At 36.0% G+C, this 19,392-nt stretch overlaps 1 protein-coding gene, 1 long non-coding RNA gene and 1 pseudogene across 4 annotated transcripts; 2 read left to right on the plus strand and 1 right to left on the minus strand.

The window, feature by feature from the left end:
• Positions 1-5,169: 5,169 nt before the first annotated feature.
• On the plus strand, positions 5,170-11,146 carry LOC106903528 (G protein-coupled receptor 4-like). 2 transcript variants are annotated; one of them, XM_014967408.2, is made up of 4 exons: positions 5,170-5,278; positions 5,651-5,860; positions 8,903-9,078; positions 9,165-11,146. In XM_014967408.2, the coding sequence occupies exons 2-4, from the start codon at positions 5,666-5,668 to the stop codon at positions 9,703-9,705; spliced, it is 912 nt and encodes a 303-aa protein (XP_014822894.2). In that variant the 5' UTR covers positions 5,170-5,278; positions 5,651-5,665; the 3' UTR covers positions 9,706-11,146. The 2 variants fall into 2 exon arrangements, with proteins under 2 accessions (XP_014822894.2, XP_087869330.1); XM_088013204.1 differs by having other exon boundaries at positions 5,651-5,854.
• Positions 7,052-8,218, minus strand: LOC148155351 (uncharacterized). 2 transcript variants are annotated; one of them, XR_015765473.1, is made up of 3 exons: positions 8,157-8,218; positions 7,662-7,836; positions 7,052-7,156 (listed from the first exon to the last, which is right to left on the minus strand). It is a non-coding gene; the product is annotated as an uncharacterized LOC148155351 (long non-coding RNA). The 2 variants fall into 2 exon arrangements; XR_015765472.1 differs by lacking the exon at positions 8,157-8,218 and having other exon boundaries at positions 7,662-7,886.
• A 4,122-nt stretch (positions 11,147-15,268) lies between the features above and the next one.
• On the plus strand, positions 15,269-16,429 carry LOC106903521 (uncharacterized; annotated as a pseudogene).
• The last annotated feature ends 2,963 nt before the right edge of the window (positions 16,430-19,392 follow it).

Raw genomic sequence — 19,392 nt, forward strand, 5'->3', positions numbered from 1 at the left:
GGATTTATTATTGGGATTTATTATTGTTCACAAAACTCAGTTCAACAGGTTAGTTAGGACTTGGGCTTCTACAAAGGGGGTCCGGGTACAGCCACTCATTGTGGGAGTCTGGATCCGAATGGAGGAGAAGAAAGGCCAGGCACCAGGCGGTGGGTATGTCCAAGGGCGATGGCTGGGCGGATGGGCGGAGTGTCGGAGGGCAGACAGGTAATATACCGCTCAAAAAAATAAAGGGAACATTTCACTTTAATTTTGTGTGTGGCTCCAAATCCAGGCCTCCATTGGTTAATAAATTTGATTTCCATTGATGATTTTTGTGTGATTTTGTTGTCAGCACATTCAACTTTGTACAGAACAAAGTATTCAATGAGAATATTTCATTCATTCAGATCTAGGATGTTATTTGAGTGTTCCCTTTATTTTTTTGAGCAGTGTACTTTGACAGCACGGAGGAGTAATGGAGCTGACTGCCAAGTGAAGACTGCAACCGGTAAGTCACGGGGAAGGTGACAGTGAGGCTCGGGCGCCTGGTGAGAACTCTCACGGCGTCTCGAGAGGATTCCTTCCAAAGATGGGAAGGCTCGAGATTTCCTGAAGGCTCTAGAAGGCGTCCAATTCAGGCAAACACTCTGGCGAAGATGTGCTGGCAGCCAGCTGCTCATATACTCCACCAGGAGATGACAATTCCCCACAGGTGCGTCTGGTTAGGACCTGCCGGCACGCCCTCCAAGAACCTGCTGTCATCAGGCGCCCTCTGGTGGATGATCTGAAAAGGAACACAGCAGACCCACCAGCCTGGTACCTAACAGGGACGACTTGAAGTTGTAGGTTTGTAATTGTTCCATCTTTTCCATGTTGTGTTTTGTAAACATTAATGTTAATATACTACATATTTGTAAGTTATGAATGAATGTTGAGGGTTGGGTAGGAGTTTATAATGATAAGAAATTTGCTTGACAACATGTAAAGGTTTGTTTTTGTCTCAAATATTCATCTTTTTGTCTCTTGATCTGAAAGAACAACTTTGTATTCAGGATTAAATTTCCTTAATATTTTGAGAGTTTGTTAAATTTCTTGCTGCACACAGGCTCCACATATGATGAGTAGTTGGCAGAATAGACAGTCCCATTTCAAAATAAGGTTCAATAAACCAATATTTAGTATGTTCAAAGTCTGTTGATTACCTTTATTTCATTCAATGCTTTTTCAGTCAGTGATGGGACTCTTACATCTTCCACTCATGTGGCTCTGGAGGGATTTAGTGGTCAGTAAGGAAATTAAGTACAAGTGTGTTGATGTTAAGGAAACTCAACATTTATGTTTATAATGGAAGAAGGTCCTAAAAACTGAAGATCCCTTTACAGCCAAGGTATCTATGTTGTGTAAAAGATCCATCGTTAATTTTCTAGAACTGAGCAATTGATTTTAATTTCTTACAGCTGTGAACTACCCATGTGAATCTGCTTCACTGTGATGGGTTTTATATGTCAGGTTGTTGGAGTACATGTGGGATATAATTTGACCCCTAATCTGTCCCAGAATATTCATTTTTAAAGCCTTTTCTTCTGTTTCTTCTGTCTGAAAATGTTGGAAAGATTAGCTCATTTTTTGCCTTTGATAGTTTTTTTTGCCTTTTGAAAAGTTACTGAATATACACAGTTTTACTGAGCAGAATTTCTACTCTCAGTGGACGATTTCAAAACATAGAGATTTTGTACTTTATTTTTTTAACCTACAAGCTGAACAGAGCAAAATGCCTCCAAGGACTTTGACATGGTCTGAAGTAATATTCTAATTTTAAATATCTTTTTTTTTATAAAACATTATTAAGTATTATTATTATTATGTAGATAATCATCATGATTCACAGAGATTATCACCCATCTGTGTACATTTAATCTAAATAATGTGTTTCACTAAGTGATAAAATTACTGAAGTAAATGTTTTTTTTTTTCAATAATATTTACATTTATTGAACAGACTAATGTACAACTACCTGACTTGTATTAAAATAAGGACTAAATAATTTCAAAGTGATTTTTCTGTATAAATTTGTGAATCTTTGCGGATCTTTGTTCTGGTGTGAACTCCAACAGTTTCCGTGTCTGGCCACTAGATGGTGACATTATGCGTCATGTCGCAGAATGTTTAAAAACACGTTAGTGGCGGTAAAATGACACATTTATGGAAACATCAAGTCTTATTTTCAGCATCATAATAATAATGATGTTTTATAGTAATATATGAGCAGTTTTATTTTTCAATGAAAAAAACAAGCAAACGTTTGACCATGAAAATTTATTTCGGAATCTAAGTTTTGAAAATTGATGAAAAAGCATTTATACGAATTATATTTTCTTTGTTATGTCATGTCTCTGTTGCAAATTAAATATTTGCTGGTGTCATTTGATTTTTTTTACTTACAGTTTTTCAACTATGAAGAAAGTTATTGTTTTTCTAGAATTCATGTTGTAGTATGATGAAGCTTTTATATTATTAAAAGATGCAGTGATATTTTCCTTTTGATTGGGTGGCAGCCCAAGGCTCCCATAGAACAAAGATCTTATGCAACTTATCTCAGATGTCATATGAATAAATGTCAAATATCATATTGAGGATTCCTTGTATCATTTGGGTTTTGGTCAAGACAATCAGAAATAAGGATATGTTAGGGGAAAAGCATTAACATTGCAGAGTTTTAGTCCTCTTGTTGGCTTGACTGTATCTTTTATTCAGATATGCAAATTGAAGTTATGTAAATAAATTTGCACAGCAAATACTTCTTGGTAGAGAAGAATGATGATCGTAGGTTCATCACTGACAAGCTGCAACATTTAAGAGCTAAACGAGAAACAGAAACGTCAGTAGAGAGGAGACATGGTGCAGAATATGGGGGAGAGGGGGGGTGTAATCTGTGATGTAATATTTCTGTACCATAAACCTCTGAAAGGAAAGCCAGTAAACTGAGACAGCAGCTTTATTAGTAATATCTGATAGAGGCGGCTCTAAGATTATGAAACATTTTGAAGGTGTCATTTTTGTGAAACACTTCTCACCTCACTTCCTCTCTGTGAGTTTAAAATTCTGTTCATCTGACCACATCACATTTCATTTGTGCAAGATTAAGAAAAAGGAGGAGAAAAAATAAAGTTTTAAAGGTAAGATGATTGTTCTCAGTATGTTTGACTTAAAATTAATTAAGGTAATTTCTGTGAGGACACCAGGTTGTTTGGTTGAGTTTTGTTTATTTCTGTGTTTTTTAGATCCTCTTTTATTTAGATTAGCCAGGTTTTTGTTTTACCTTGGATAAAGATTGACAAATCTTAAACAAAACTGTACGTAGAAGCAACATAGCTATCAGCAACAAAAAGAAAATGTAATCAACTCCAAATAATCTGACTTAATCTGTGATCTGTTTTTTTAGTTTAAATGTGTATTTTCAGATTATCTGTTTTAACTTTAACTGCTTAAAGTGTAGTAAGTCTTATTTTCTGCCCTTTTTAAAAACTAGCTGCAGTGTTCTCTGTTTCACTCTAACATTTCACAGATTTGTTGTCAGTACAATAAATAGGATGAATTACTAGAAAGACTGTTACCAATAAACTATTGACCATATGTGTTGATAAAAAAAATTACTAACTTAAAAGAGGTTTCAAATAGAAGTTATTGTATTTTTATGACAACAGTATGTTTATGTTGTGTTTTTGTCATTACAATAACATTTTATGTTATAATGTGTTATTTACTCATCTAAAAGAGAATCCTGAGAGAGAATCCTCAGTATTAATGGTGCAGAAATTCATTACAGTAAAACAAAATGTAATCAAGACGTGACAGCAATTCACAACAGAGATGAAGATGAATACTTCAAATTAATCCTTGCTTTTCATTTCGTAGATCAGCTATGATTTTGAACAGGTTAAATATTAAGTTATGTTCAGGAAGAGCAGTGTGGTTCTGGTTCTGGTTGTGGAACTGGACCAGCTCTACACCCTCAGCAGGGTCCTAAAGGCTGTGTGGGACTTTTCCCAACCGGTCTACATGTGTTTTGTGGACCGGGTCCGTTAATATGTCCCTGTATGACCGGGGTCATACAGGGACAAGGCTGCCCTTTGTCACCGATTCTGTTCATTACTTTTATTGCTTTATGCTAAGGTTTTGAGGGGATCTGTTGTGGTGGCTTTAGGATCACTTCTATGGTTTTTGTGGATGATGTGCTCCCATTGGCTTCATCAGGTCATGATCTACAGCTTTCACTGGAGCGGTTTGCAGCTGAGGGAGGACGTCCTGCCCTAAGTGAAGGAGTTTAGGTATTTTGGGATCTTGTGCATGAATGAGGGAAAAATGGAGCAGGAGATCGACAGGCGGATTGGTGCAGCGTCTGCAGTGAAGCGGGTGCTGTACCGATCTGTCATGCTGAAGACAGAGCTGAGCCAAAAGCTCTCAGTTTACCTGTCGATCTACGTTCCTACTCTCATCTATGGTCATGAAGTTTGGATCATGACCAAAAAAACAAGGTCACGGATACGGAAATTAGTTTTCTCTGTAGGGTATTTGGACTTTCCCTTAGAGACAGGATGAGAAGCTCGGTCAGCCAGGAGGGACTCAGAGTAGAGCCGCTGCTCCTTGACGCCGAGAGGAGCCAGTTGTTAATGGATGGAAAATAAGGAAAAGAAAAAGGAGCAAAGTTATTGAACTTTTCTGAGGACAGAAATAGTAAAGCAATGAGTTATTTTATCTAGAAAAATGTTTCATTCCAGTAAAAGTCAACAAATAATTTGCATGGAGCCAGTGATTATTTCCCATATGAAATTACTCAAAGACACAAACAAAGGAAGACACATAAGTGACGAAGCAACAGCCAAAGAGAGCAATGCAATGATGACTGGAGGCAGCTTGGTGTACAGTTAAACTGTTGCATATGTTAAAAATATAAAACAAGTGTTTTAAGTTAAACTGTACATTTTTGCAAAGAACATTGAGAGGATATTTGTTGTTAATTGCAGCCATAATACTGGAATTAACTGAGTTGAAACAGGTTGGTGCACATGTTCTGTTTTAAAAAACAGAAACATTTTGTGATGATCTCATAAGACACTTCCTTCCTTAAAGATAACTGACTTATCACATCATCTCTGCACCCATCCATTTAACTACAGTCAGATTGGTCAAACGGCGAACAGCAAGTGAACAGAAAGCTGACGCTGCAGACCGTTAACAAGAGAAGGATGACTGGCTAAAAACAGGAACCATTTCAGGATCTTTAAACTTTGAAAGGTAAATATAATTTTTCTTCCAATGTACAGAAGTGAAAAAACACATTGTATATGATGTGGTTGAAATCAACATGCCTTCTGTTCAAATTAATGCAACTATAACAAGTTAGAAATAACAGTTTTGATATGTGCCGAACGTTTTAGTTAATACATGTGGATAATTTTCCACTCATTTAAGAATTTCAGTCTATTGCTAAAAATGAGACCATTAATAAGGGAATGCTATTATTTAAGTGAAAATACTACAAAAATCAACTCAAGATCTATTACAAAGCAATCTTTCATGGGATTTTCCCTTTAAAAACATATAATAATAGTTTTATGAACTAAGCTAAGAGAAAATAAATAATGATTTATTATTTTGCTCATGCAGGTTTGACATTGAACAATGGGAGATTTCCACGTCAGCAACACATCATGGAACAGCAACATCAGTGAAAACAGCTTAAACAATGACACAGGTACCAACAACCATGATGATGATTTAGTTGATCAAGCCCTCTATATAATGGATTGGATCAGTATTTGCATCGGGATTCCTCTGACTCTGGTGGCCATACTTGCTGTTTTATCAACGGTGAGGGTGAGTTCTTCATAACTTAGATGATGTTAGGTGTTGTGATATATTATAGTACATTTTCTATTGTTGGTTTTCTCTGTAGCCTGTTTTTAAGTCTGATTTTTTAAAAAGGAAATAAAAAAAATATATGTCATATTTATGGAACAAAAATATTCGGTAACACTTCATTTGAAGGGGGTGAATAAGACTGACATGACACTGTCATAAACATGACATAACACCTGTCATGAACATCAATAAGTCTTCATAAATACTTATGACTGTTGTCATAAAGCGTCATTCAGTAAATAATGACACTTTTAATACAAAGTTGACATTATTCGAAATGTCTTCGTTATGACAACTTGACATTAACCAAGAAATCATGATCTGACATAAATTTGTCACAATAGTAGTCATAATGATTTAATTATTACACTAGCAAAAGCTTTAACAAAACAATGATTAATATTTCCACTCCCTGAAATAAAGCAAAACAAGTAGGACAAGCAATAAAGATTTCATTAAGCTTTATTACACGGTCAAATGATTTAATAACAGACTCATTAACAATTTCTTTTACATCAACTAAAGTGGAACAAGTAGCACCAGTTATGAATATGTCATTAAGTGTTATTACAGTGTCATTAATATTAACTGTGTCATTAATATTAACTATTACCGCAAGTGAAAAAAGTTATAATAGTTATGACAAAGTCATTAAGTGTCATTACAGTGTCATTAATATTAACTTTTACCTCAAGTAAATTGAAACTAGTAGCAACAATTATAAAGCTGTAATTTAGTATTACAGTGTCAAATGTTATGCTAACAGAGTCATTGATATTAAGTCTTACCTCAAATGAAGTGAAACACACTGGACTACTTATAACTACCATCATAACTGTAGAACAAACCCTTTGTACATTGGAATAAAACAAAAGATAACTTGTTCTAAGATAACAGAGGGTTTAACGTCTGGTCAGTATATTGTTACTCTGAAATGCTGATTGAAAAACTAAAACAGAATTATTTATTCTTTAACTTAAGAAAATAGGTTCTTTCAACAGTAATATTTCTTGCTTTGATTATGTCAGCCATCTCCTTCGTAATAGTCTTCCTGTAATGCTCTGAAAACAGGAGATCTTCTTCTTGTCTTCATTTCCTGGAAGCAGCTCTTTGAAGGTGTCCAGAAATGCTCAGAAATTACAGCTGTTCTTGCAATAGTTAATCATGGCGAAAGCCTTTTCATGAATTCAAACTTGGTGAATCTCTTCTGGACATTCTCATAGTCGGTGATGACTCAATTCATTGTGGTCACTTAAAAAAAGAACAAAACAAAAAACAATGTCATTTATTTAAATACCATTCCAAAAATGTCCCTTGCTGCACACTGTCAGAATGGTAGACTGGCAGACAAATGCCTAGTTAACATGACTGGTTGTTATAAAGTGCAATACAATTATTTCTTAATACAAGTAGAATAATAACTGGAGCTGAACAAAATTATTCTGATCAAATATTTGTCTGGCAGAAGTTCAGACAGACTGTCACTGTTATTCGAATGCATCATTTAACATATAGTTTTAGGCACATTAATGCATCTTTTTACTTAATGAGCATTCTAAATTATTTCTAACCAGATACTCTAACTTAGGGTTGTTTGCAAGAAGATTATTAATAAATAAATAGATTTAACACCAGTTTTTAGTTGTCTAAAACGTAACTTAACTCAGCTGGTGAATGTTGATTCCTGCTCCCCATTCCCCACTGGCTGTCCCACCCCACTTCACATGGTGAAAATATTAACACAAAAACGACTTACCTAATTTTCTTGGGGAATATTTCATCTGCTTCTTTCTCTTTGGTCAAACAGGAACTTCTTTCTCTGGTGGCTGGTCCTTATTATCATCCTCCACACTCGTAGCATGTCTTCATTAGCCAACTTTGTCCTCCCCACCATGTGTCCTTAGGCTAGCCTGGGTCTTCATGTGGCTAAACTTGCCAAAGCAAAGAACACAAGCACTGTGTCACATCAGCCAAGTCGCTAAATAATACACATGAAGGATAACTTTGACTAATATATTAGCTTTTGATTTGCTAGATTAAAATTGGAGGGGGAAAAAGCAATTTGCCTGTCTTTAAAATATATTTAATATTAAGGGCTAACGTTACGGTAATGGAGTTTAATAACTTTAGCTAACATTAACTTACAGCAAGGTAGGATTGGCTTTAATTACTCATAGCTAACATTACAGAGAAAGAGAACATAGTCAATGTTATTTTCTCAAAGAAAATGTAAAGTTAATAAGACACATACCTCATATGTATTAGGTATCAAACTTCGGCTTCTTTTTAAACATGAGGTCTGGCCGTTATAACTTGTTTTAGGTTTGCGCCACAATATGGAAGATTTCTTCTTCACCAACACACTGCACGCCTGTTCGTGGACTGCTGCCTCTCACTGGTGGAGATGGTGTATTGCACTACCTTGTGTTTAGAAAAGGGTCCATACCAACCGACCCCACACACGTAAAACTTTATCATTTGCCACAGTTCTCTACGTTTGCCTCAGTCCTCGCACGCATAAGGGTTAAAACAGCCTTAAATAATGTTTCAAATGCTAAGTTCATAAGTGCTTTGTAGACATATTGCTGTAAAACTTTAGGATCAATTAAATTAAGAAAATTAAGACTAAACAACATGGCAGAGCTTTATAATATTACTACATAAAGCTAATTTTTAAAGTTTAATCGGTAATGCTTTTATAACAAATTTATGTCAGATCATGATTTCTTGGTTAATGTCAAATTGTCATAACGAAGACATTTTGAATAATGTCAACTTTGTATTAAAAGTGTCATTATTTACCGAATGACGCTTTATGACAACAGTCATAAATATTCATGAAGACTTATTGATGTTCATGACAGGTGTTATGTCATGTTTATGACAGTGTCATGACGGTCTTATTCAACCCCCTTTAAATAAAGTGTTACCAAATAATCTAATAGCTGTACAGACTATGTGATAAATGTTTTTCCCTTATTCACCTTTTGTTTCCAGGTGAAAAGAGGTCATGTTGCTCCAGTTTACATCTTCAATCTTCTGATTTCTGATCTCATCCAGCTCTGCAGCAGAATTCCTATGATAGTAAATGATCCCCGTACTGTCTCTGACTTTCCCCTTGATTTTGGCATTACAGCCAGTGTTGGGTTCATGGTGTGTGTCTCCCTGGAAAGGTAAATATCTGTTTACATGCATAATGTTGTTTCTTTATGACACTATTACATCAGTAATGTTTGACAGCATGTATCTTATATTCCAGGTATCTGGTCATTACCAAACCGCTGTATTACAGATTTAAACTAAAAATCAAGACATCTGTGTTGGTCTGTGTCGCAGTCTGGATCCTTTCTCTTGTTTTTATCCTGACCATGCATCTCACTCAGGAGCCAGAGATGAGTGTAACACTTTTGGGTGTTTTTCTTCTCCTCCCTCTTCCCTTGTTCATCTTCTGCCTGGTTGGAAGCATCAGAGCTCTGTCTGAAGCTCGCAGTGTCTCTGCTGAGGAAAAACGTCGAATCATTTCAATCCTGGTCATAGTGTTGCTTACTTATGTTCTGCTTTTTCTGCCCATTACAATAATTTTACTGGAAGGACCCAAGAAAATTTTAATCTTGCAGATTGTTTTTGCAATTTGTGTTTTTCTTAGTCCTCTTGCAGACTCAGCCATGTGTATTTTTCTGAGGAAAAGTGCAGTTGACAGGCTTTTGACCTCATTGTGTTGCTGTGTGACGTCTAAGAATCAGGAGATCAGCATCACTGATGACAACAACATGTCGACTGAACATACTACAGCAGTTTAGGTGCCACTGATACATAAATGTCTTCCAAACCTACTTTTCAGGGATTTCTTTTAAACTATATGCTTTAAATTTTCCATGACCCTTTGATTTCCTTCTGAATATTAAAACCCAACAACTGAAGAAATGTCAACCTGCTTGATTCTCAAAGTTCTGAATCTCAGACATTTTTTAAAGACGTTCATATGACTGTTTATCTTTGTTTATCTCACATGTTGAATTTAACCAGGTACAACATTTAGAAAGTGCCAAATAATTTCAAGTGAAAATGTTTCTGTCAGAGAAAAGAGTAAGATTAATTTTATTGAGCTGTGGATTAAACCAAGTCAGATTTTTGTGATAATGTATTCTGAACTACAAACAATACATCATAGTAACAACACAGACACTTTGAATCAGTGGGATTTAATTGAAATCTTCATTTTATAGAACAATCACATTCAATTTTACTATAAGATTCTTTAAATAAACGCAAGAAGGGCTAAAAACCAACGACCTTAATGACTCCAAACCCTCCCAGGAGGAACGTTGAAGTTGAAGTTGTAGGTTTTTAATTCTGCAAACTGTTTTATTTCATATTTTGTAACTGTTAATCTTAGTATGCTGTTAGTTTTCCTCATCTACAGTGTTCATAGGGTGATGTAACTTTTTCAACCAAAAAAAACATCTCTGGTTGTGATGAAACAAAACTGCTGTTTATCTCCTCAGAAATCAACAGAAACCAGAAACGCCTCTTGGTTTGCATGATACAGAAAAGGAAGCAGAGAAATTTTAATACAGTGTTTTGTAGCTACAGCAGCTTTATATAAATATGCCTTTTTTAACATTTCTGGACTCTCCACTGTCTTATAAAACCATGAACTAATTGTAATGGAATTCATGAGGCACAGAAAGATGAGATGGAAAATTATGAATTTCTTGGTAGTTAAAAAATGGATGCTGAGTGTTTGTTGGGGCTTTGTGATTAAAAATCTGCTTGCTGAAATACAATGTGAAAGTTTGTTTCTTTAATCTATAATTTTCATCTTGTCTCTTCATCTGAAAGAAAAACTTTTTATTCAGATTAAAACTATCTTGCCTTGCCAAACAATGTTGCACAATTGCATTACGTGACAATAACATGTGACTATGACTTTCAATGTTTGGCTTGAAAAGTTTTATTCATTTTGTACCTGGAGCTCAGTTGGACCTGCTTGTCTCATGTTTTGTGGTTGTTGCCCTCATTATTTGACCAAAACCTTCCTGCAGGTAGAGACTGAATCATCTCCACCAATCATGTTCGGCTTCTTCTCATAATCCAAACAGTGAATGTGTGATTAATTGATTAATTGTCTTCAAATTCATCTTATATGTTGTTTATTGGTTTTTGTCCTGATGTTTTCAAGCCTCTATTTCTGTTAGCTATGATTCCTGCATCAAGTCAATAAAAAACCTTTTAAATGCATTAATGTGGGCTTAATGAAATTGTGTTTAATAGTTAAGATGTCATGTTTAAAGAAAATTTAAACTGGACAAATTAGCCTTATTGAAATGCATATTGTAAATTATTGACTGTAGATGGATTTAGAAAAAAATGAATGTTTTAAGCAACAAAGATAACTTGGCTCACTGATTTACCCACTTTTCTTTTGCTCTCAGTTGTCCTTTTCAAATATCACTTTATATTTACATTTAAATATAAAAATTTGCAGTAGTCAACATTTTTTCTTCAATGTTTTCCTGAAATAAGGACACATAGGTCATGTGCTGATGTAGCCTTTGGTGCCACAGGGTTTTACAGAGGATCCCAGTAGGACACTGACATGGAAGAAGTCAAAATTGTTTACAATGTTTGGAAAAATCTAAATCATTGAAATCTAAACTATTAATATAGAGTTTTAAGCTGTAGAAATATAGAAGATAAAATATCAAGCAGGAGTAGGATGGAAAGAAAATGTTTGATCCAAACTTTTATAAAACTGCTGGTGTGTTTCTCTGTATGTAGGGTGAGATATAACAGACAGCATCACTGAGAACAGAAACACCTGAAACTGAGCATATTAAAGTTTTTATTATTAACCAGAAAAATAAATTAATAATAATCATAATATTTTGTCCCTCGTCAAATTGGCAGGTTACAAAGCAACACAAGCTCATTTAAACTAAACCCTTTTCCTCCATTTGTTTCCAGTTTTCTTTTGATCCAGTCATTGTATCATAAAAACAGATTGAGACAAAATGCAGACCATGTTTGGCATCACAAATATTTTTAAAAATTCATTGTAAAGTTTCAGTCATCACGTCTTCACTTTGCCTGTAGTACCCATTTTGTCCACATGATGCCACAATAGAGCAAATGAAGCGAGCAATGTGATGGAAAACCTCAGTGCATCATGAAGCAGAGACATAAAGCTTCTGAGAGGGAGACGAATATTGGACCTGGTGAACTGTGACCTGGTAAAACAAGACAATTAAAGTTTATTTATAGAACACAATTCATGGAATCCTAAATGCTCTACAGCACAGGAAAATAATAACTCAAAACTTTGGCTGCAGCGACACCTACTGACACTCTTCTGGTACCGCATATTTGGTCCTGTGGTCAATTTGATGTCACTCAGTTACACTAATCAGATCCAGGCCCATAAACCTGATGAGTTTTACCAAAACAGGAATTCTGATGGATCTGTCTGTGCTGGTGACAAGAAAACTTCCTTCATTCAGTCAACTGCCTGGGCCTCAGTTTGGTGTAAGGTAGGAAGTCTGAGGGGCTCTGAGGTCAAACGCAGCCATGCCTGTTGTTGGCAGCTTTCCCCTCAATGACCTTTGGCTCTGGTTGCTGAACTCGGTATGTTGTGTTCAGGGTGAACTGATGAGAATGTATGTCAGGGAGGGGTTAACAGAAATATCCTTCACCTCATGGGGGAGAATCAGGACTGACAGCAGCAAAGTGACAGATGAAGGAAAGTCTTAAGACAATCTGTGAAATTCAAAAGATGACTCAGTTTAGTCTCCTGCAGCCTGAAGATTGTTACAGATCAGAATATTGAATTGTTTGCAGCTTTATGTCCATAAGTCTGTCCAACATAATTTTTTATGCTGTTTGAAGGTTATGAATGCTTTCACTCTTTTGCAGTCAGTTCTGTCAAGAAAAGAATCAAATCTGAATTCTCACAGGACTGACTGCCAAAAAACAAAACTTTACAGTTTCTGTTTTATTGAGGTTCCCAGCAGAAACAGCAGCATCTGTTATAATGCCAAATCATGCATTTGAAAACTGCCAATGTGACTTTTGGATGTCAGACATTTTTGCATTTTTTTATGAATATTAATATGTGCACACCTTTCATTGATGCTGCATTCATTCAAAACTCAGTGGAAACTAACAGTGAAGGCAGGAACATGGAAGTGAGCTTAGTTTTCAAATAGGAAACCAGTGTGCAAATGATTATCAGTGGAAACAAACTGCATGTTGTGTCCAGTGGTAAATTCTGCAGACTGTTAATGCAGTGAACAAACCTTCAAACACCAGAGGAGAGAAATCATCTAGAAGAGCCGAGTCAGCTTTCAAAGGTAGACAATTTTAATTTATATCTGGAAATATAAAAATGAACAAATCAAGGAAGATACTTCATTTGTATTTTAGCTGTTTATTTTGAGTAAAGTGAAAATTCTAGCAGTTTCTGAGTTATCTCTTTTTCAAATAAAATTTACTGAAAATTTTGAGTAAAAGCTTTTTGATATCCACTCAGATTTTTATCAGAACTATTTGCTCTTTTTCACTGATCAAAACCAAATCCTTAACTAAAGCAGGATTTCATATCTGTCTTCTCAAAACTTGTCACGCTTGGATTTCGCCAGGCCCTTCATCACAGAGGAACTGCGGTGAGTTATTTTGGGTTAGCTCACAAGTTTTGGCCACCAGGGGGCGGTAGAGGACCCTCAGAAAGTTGGAAGATCAGAAGGAAATGCAAAAAAATACTAAGAATAAAAAAAATCTAATAATAAATGTTTAGTTGTATATTTTTACCATAAAATCTGATCTATTTTTACATGTTTGGTATTTTAAAATATAAGCTAAAATAATTTATTGAAATGTCAAACTCATCTTTCTAATTGGCTGCCAGTCAAATTTATCAGGCTGCTTTGTTCTGCATAGCCAAAGGAAACGCAAACTGGGAAGCGAGGCAAGTACTGGTGAACTGAAGTGTTTCAAAGACTGTTATGGTGTCAGCATGTCTTAACACCTTTTACTAACTCTCCATTTCTGTGTGACGTGTCATGCACTGCTTTCAGGAGAGTCACCAAGTTGGGAATAAAATGTCCATCACTGCTCAACAATCAAAGAAAAAAATCTCAGCAGGCTAACATTTTCAGTTTGAGGTGCATCCATGATGGCTGTGATTTTTGGTGCAGTTTGCATCAGTCAGCATCATCACATGACCAAAATGTTCCACGTTACTTTAAAAACCCACAATTATCTTTACCCACTTAGCAGTTTTTATTCAGTCTTCCATCATCACAACCCATTAGACTCTAGGAGCCGTTACTTTAATTGTAAGATTTCCTTCTAAATGGTCTCTTCTTGGGAAAGCACTAAAACCAACATAATACAAGATAATTTACCCTACAGCCTTAGGAGTGCTCAGTTTCTTCAAATCAATTAATGCTACAGAAACAAACAGGATTTGACCTCAGAACAGTAGTTCCCTGCCCATAGATGAATGTGAGAGTGTGTTAAAGAATCTCTCTGGCTGCATGAATCTAACTAGCTTTGGACAAACAAAATGTAAGTTATGCACTCATAAGATTATTATTGCTAATAACATTGCACATTTAAGAGTTATGTTTGTTTTCTTGTCTTGATGGAAATCAAAGAGAGCAAATGATTCATCTTTTTAAAGTTTAACTGTTACAGGCTGAAATGTATTGTTTTGTGTTTTCTGTAGTGAGCATTGTTTTGAGTCGAAGGACATTTAGTGAGACGATGAACAGTGATGAAGATTTCCAATTCTTAGAACAGTTCAGTACTGTGGATTTTCATTCAGATCTGCTGCACATGCAGATGGTGACCATTTGGTTTTACTAAAGCAAATCCAGATTCTGAAGATAAATGTCTAACATATTGATTGAAGGTGATTCCCTGCACTTGACACAACCTGAAGATGGTTACCTATTAGAGAAAAACTCAGACCGCTGACAGAGTTACTTCACAAACTATGCAAACTGTGAGTGTCTTTGAAAATATTTACTTTCTATGGAGAAACCCGAGACAGGATGTTGATGTTGATGCAGCTAAAAAACATTTCCAATCTGTTAACAGTTCATTGTAACACTAACCCATAGAAACAATAACATCTACTGTGACACCAAAGCATCCAAATCGAATCTGTTCAACCTAAACTAAGCTTTCTGAATTACAGCCAGTACTTGAAAAACAAGAAGAACACAGAGAACGTTTTTATATTCCATTCAAGATTTGTACATACATGCAAAAACTTAAACTGAACAATGTTTAAATGAAATAAAACCACCATTGTTCATGTTTATAGTAACTCTGCCTTCAAATCAGCTTCCACTCTGAGGAATGAAAGTTTTCCACATCAACTGGACATCATAGGAAAACTGTTACAACTCCAGCAACATGATCTTCAACGACAGCGAGAGAAGCAACAACACTGATGAGACCTTTGGTGAATACAGTGGATTCTTAGACTGGATCAATTTGATCACCATTGGGATCGGACTTCCTTTGACTCTGGTGCTCATGACTGCAGTCTTTTTGCAGGTGAGTAGAGTTAAATTTAAAGAAATTATTATTTGACATATTGTTTTTCCCTTTAAACATTATTTCTCCCTCTGCATTTGTGGAACAGGAAACATCCCACATGTTATGAACATTCCTGTTTGATTTTTTCCTGTTTTCTGTCCTGCAGCTGAAAAAGGATCAGGGATCTTCAGTCTACATCATCAACCTTCTCATTTCTGATCTCGTTCAGCTCTGCAGCAGAATTCCTATGTATTTGTCTGTGGATGATGCCATCCCTGGTTTCTTCTGTATATGGGGAATATTAGTCAGTGTGGGATTCATGATGTGCATCTCAGTGGAAAGGTGATTCTGTTTCTCTGTATTTTACATTTCTACCTCATGCCATTAGCATGTCTGTTCTTCACCTGCCTCCAAATACTAAATAAGTTGATATTTTATTTCAGGTATCTGGTCATTGCCAAAGCAGTTTGGTACAAATTCAGGAGAAACAACAGAGCATCTGTTGTGGTCTGCATTGTGGTCTGGGTTCTTCCTCTTCCTTTATTGCTAGCTATTAATTTCAAGCCATACATACACATATATTCATATATCTTGACATTTATTTTCCTCCTGCCCTTCCCCTTGTTCCTTTTCTTCTTGTTTGGAACCATCAGATCTCTGTCTGCAGCTCACAGCGTTCCTGCAGGTGAGAAAAGAAGAATTGTAGCCATTCTGGTTGTAGTGCTGCTTATTTACACAACACTTTTCTTGCCCATCATCATTTGGTTCCTGGTACAAGACAGTTTGACTCTTACTACTGTGGCTACTCTTTGTATTTACATGAGTCCTCTTGCAGACACCATTTTGTATTTGCTGATTCGAAAAAGCCTTCTGGACAAAGTTCTGGCTTCATTGTGTTTCTGTAAAATGTCTAACGGTCAGGAGATGAGCAGCATGGCAAATGACAACATGATTGGTCCAAGTACTGACGCTGCTTGATCTGTAAGGTGATTCAGAAGTGCTTTCATAGTAATCTGGGTTTGTTGTGTCTGATTCTGAGGATTAATGAATCTTTGTAAAAACTACCTGCAGTGTTTCCTGTTTCACTCCAACGTTTTAGAGATTTGTTGCCATTTCAACAATAAATAGGATGAATTACTAGAAAGACTGTTACCAGTAAACTATTGACCATATGTGTTGATAAAAAAATAACTTAAAAGAGGTTTCAAATAAAAGTTATTGTATTTTTACGACTCCAGTATATTTATACAATTCACCAGTGTTTATGTAATCTTTTTGTCATTACAATAAAATTTTATTTTTTAACTATTTACTCATCTAAAAGCCCTCTGAGAGAGAATCCTCATTATTAATGGTACAGAAGTTCATTACAGTAAAATAAAATGTAATCAAGACATGGCAGCAATTAAAAACAAAAGTGAAGATAAATAATTTAAATGAATCCCTACTTGGCAATTATGTAGCTTTTACAATGAGTTACAATTGTGAACAGGTCAAATATGAAATACTGTACCAGGGTAGCAGGAGCATGGAGGTTGTTGAACGGTGACATGACTTTTATGTATTATAATTATGTTATTTCTTTATTTTATTTACTGAGAGCCATTTTCCTAGCAGAAGTCTCTATTTAAAATAAAAAATAAAATAAAAAATAACAAGCAGACATACTTTCTTCACAATTCCAGGGAAGAAATACTTAAACAAGAGAACTAGAAACAAAACATATTTTGTAGAAATTGTGTTACTTGAAGACATCTTTGTTATATCAATCAGCATCTCTTAATAAAATGAAGAGATGATCTCTGAATATATAAAATGAATTGACACAAAATAGAAAATTATATCATAAAAAGGGAGATAGAAATGATGGGTGATAACAGTAAGTTTACAGTTTATTCATCAGATTTCCTTATCAGTGAACTTTGTTCCATTACTAAGCCATTAAGGCCAGTGTATTAACCGCTAACATCCATTTCAAAGCTTTAGATTAATAACTTCCCTCTAACCAACAGCTCTAAGTGCTACAGAAAAAAAAAGAAAAGTAAAAAGATTGATTTAACAGAAGAGCATCAGTTTCCACTTCAGTGCTGACTGAGTGCTGACAACATTGTCAGGACTCTGGAAACCAACTCTGTGGCTCAAGAAAACTGACTAAACAAAAGGTAAATTATACTTTTATTAGATCATTCGAGTAATATTTATCATTTAAATTTGTTTTTCTGCTGCTGATGTGATGATAAGGATGTTTAGGAGACAGGAAATGATTCTGCTGTCTGGTAAATGCCCTGATTAGTCAATTGACGTTTAACAAACCTTTTCAATGCAAAGCATATTTTATCATTCAGAACCAAAATGTTTAGATAATTAATGATTGATTCCTCTTATATGATGCACCTACACTGTAAAAGGAAATTAGTTGAACCAACTTAATTGAATTGCTTCAAATGATAACAAGTAATTCAATTAAGTTTATCCAACTCAACATATTATGATCATCCAACTCAATTTATAAAGTTTAACTGAATCAATAAGGTGGTTAAAATGACATATTTAAGTCAGTCTTACTCAAATCATTTAGTTTACTTCAAATAAAGAAGGAAACTTTATTTGAAAGGGAAGACGAGCAGCTAAGGTCATCAGGGTGGAACTGAATTTAGAACGACCGCATCACATAAGGTCTGTGAGCTGTGCTCTTCCTCTGCACCACAGTCTGAACAGGATCTGTCCCTGATTAACAGAATACTCTAAAAAGTGAATTAGAAACCAGTTCAATGCCGTGTTCCTATTCTGATGTCTTGACACAGCATCCTGTACATGCTGTGGTGGTGCAGAGGTTAAAGCTCAACTCCCATTAGGAGCCTTTAGTCCTCTATGTGGCTGTCGCAGGTTCAACTCCACATTTGGTGTCGAGTTTCTAATCTGCGCCACAGAGACTGTTTTTCTTACCCAAGCTTTATGTGGATAAGTCCTTCTGATCCTGCGCCGCAACAACTCTGCCTGACTGTAGACAAAGTATTTCATATTGTGAGGTTTGATGCCTTATTTTATTTTACTTTATTACTTTAAAAATAAAGCAAAATAAAAATAAAATAGTGTGCTGCATGACTACGGGTTAAGTGTGAAAGCTCCTCCTGGGCTGACCCACCGGTCCACTACCACACAGGCTGACTGGGAACTCAAACTTTATCACTTACACAGAGTCAACATGTTGAGACTAAACGCAGACGCTGCACATAATGCTCTGTTTGCAAAATGTCATTCTCACCGCACGCTCAATGCGGACCTGTAAACGTGAACCTGTGAACGTTGAGCAGCTCAATGTGAACATTTGTGGTTCACTCTGATCTGTGCAAGCAGAGCAACCACCTGGATTATAAGCTGGGCTCCTACCTTGATGAATTCTCCCAAGAATCCTCACAGGGACTTGATATAAATGTCCATACAGGTGAGCTTGTGTCTAGTTTGAGTGAAAACAAACATGCATCAGGGTGAACTTCAGAGGTCCAGCAGCGACAGCGCAGAGGCTGAGACCAATGCAGCAGTGAAATTTCCTCCCTGATAAACATTCCACAGTCAACTGTCAGCTGTATTCTAAGAACATGTAGAATACAGCAAATCAACCATGAAGCCACGTAAACCGATGGAGCAGGTCAGCGGATGCTGCAGCACATGGAGCGAAGAGGTGGCCAACTTTCTACAGACCTCCAAAGTTCATGTGGCCTTCAGATTAGCATGCAGAGAGCTTCATGGAAAGGGTTTCCATGGTGACCAACTGCATCCAAACCATACCTCACCAACTGCAAAGCCTCGGATGTAATGATGCACCACCGGACTCTAGAGCAGTGGAGGCACGTTCTCTGGATGACTCTGGGTCTGGTGGTTGCCAGGACAACGACACTTGTCAGACTGCATTGCAAGTGTAAAGGTTGGTGGAGGGGGTA

Source organism: Poecilia mexicana, unplaced genomic scaffold, assembly GCF_051168715.1.
Source record: "Poecilia mexicana isolate PSO_F unplaced genomic scaffold, ASM5116871v1 scaffold_15, whole genome shotgun sequence".
Lineage (NCBI taxonomy): Eukaryota > Metazoa > Chordata > Actinopteri > Cyprinodontiformes > Poeciliidae > Poecilia > Poecilia mexicana.

Coding starts and splice junctions, on each gene's coding strand:
- LOC106903528 (XM_014967408.2), top strand. CDS start 5,666: ATGGGAGATTTCCACGTCAGCAACACATCATGGAACAGCAACATCAGT. Junction 5,861..8,902: donor CTGTTTTATCAACGGTGAGG/GTGAGTTCTTCA, acceptor TTTTGTTTCCAG/GTGAAAAGAGGTCATGTTGC. Junction 9,079..9,164: donor GTGTGTGTCTCCCTGGAAAG/GTAAATATCTGT, acceptor CTTATATTCCAG/GTATCTGGTCATTACCAAAC.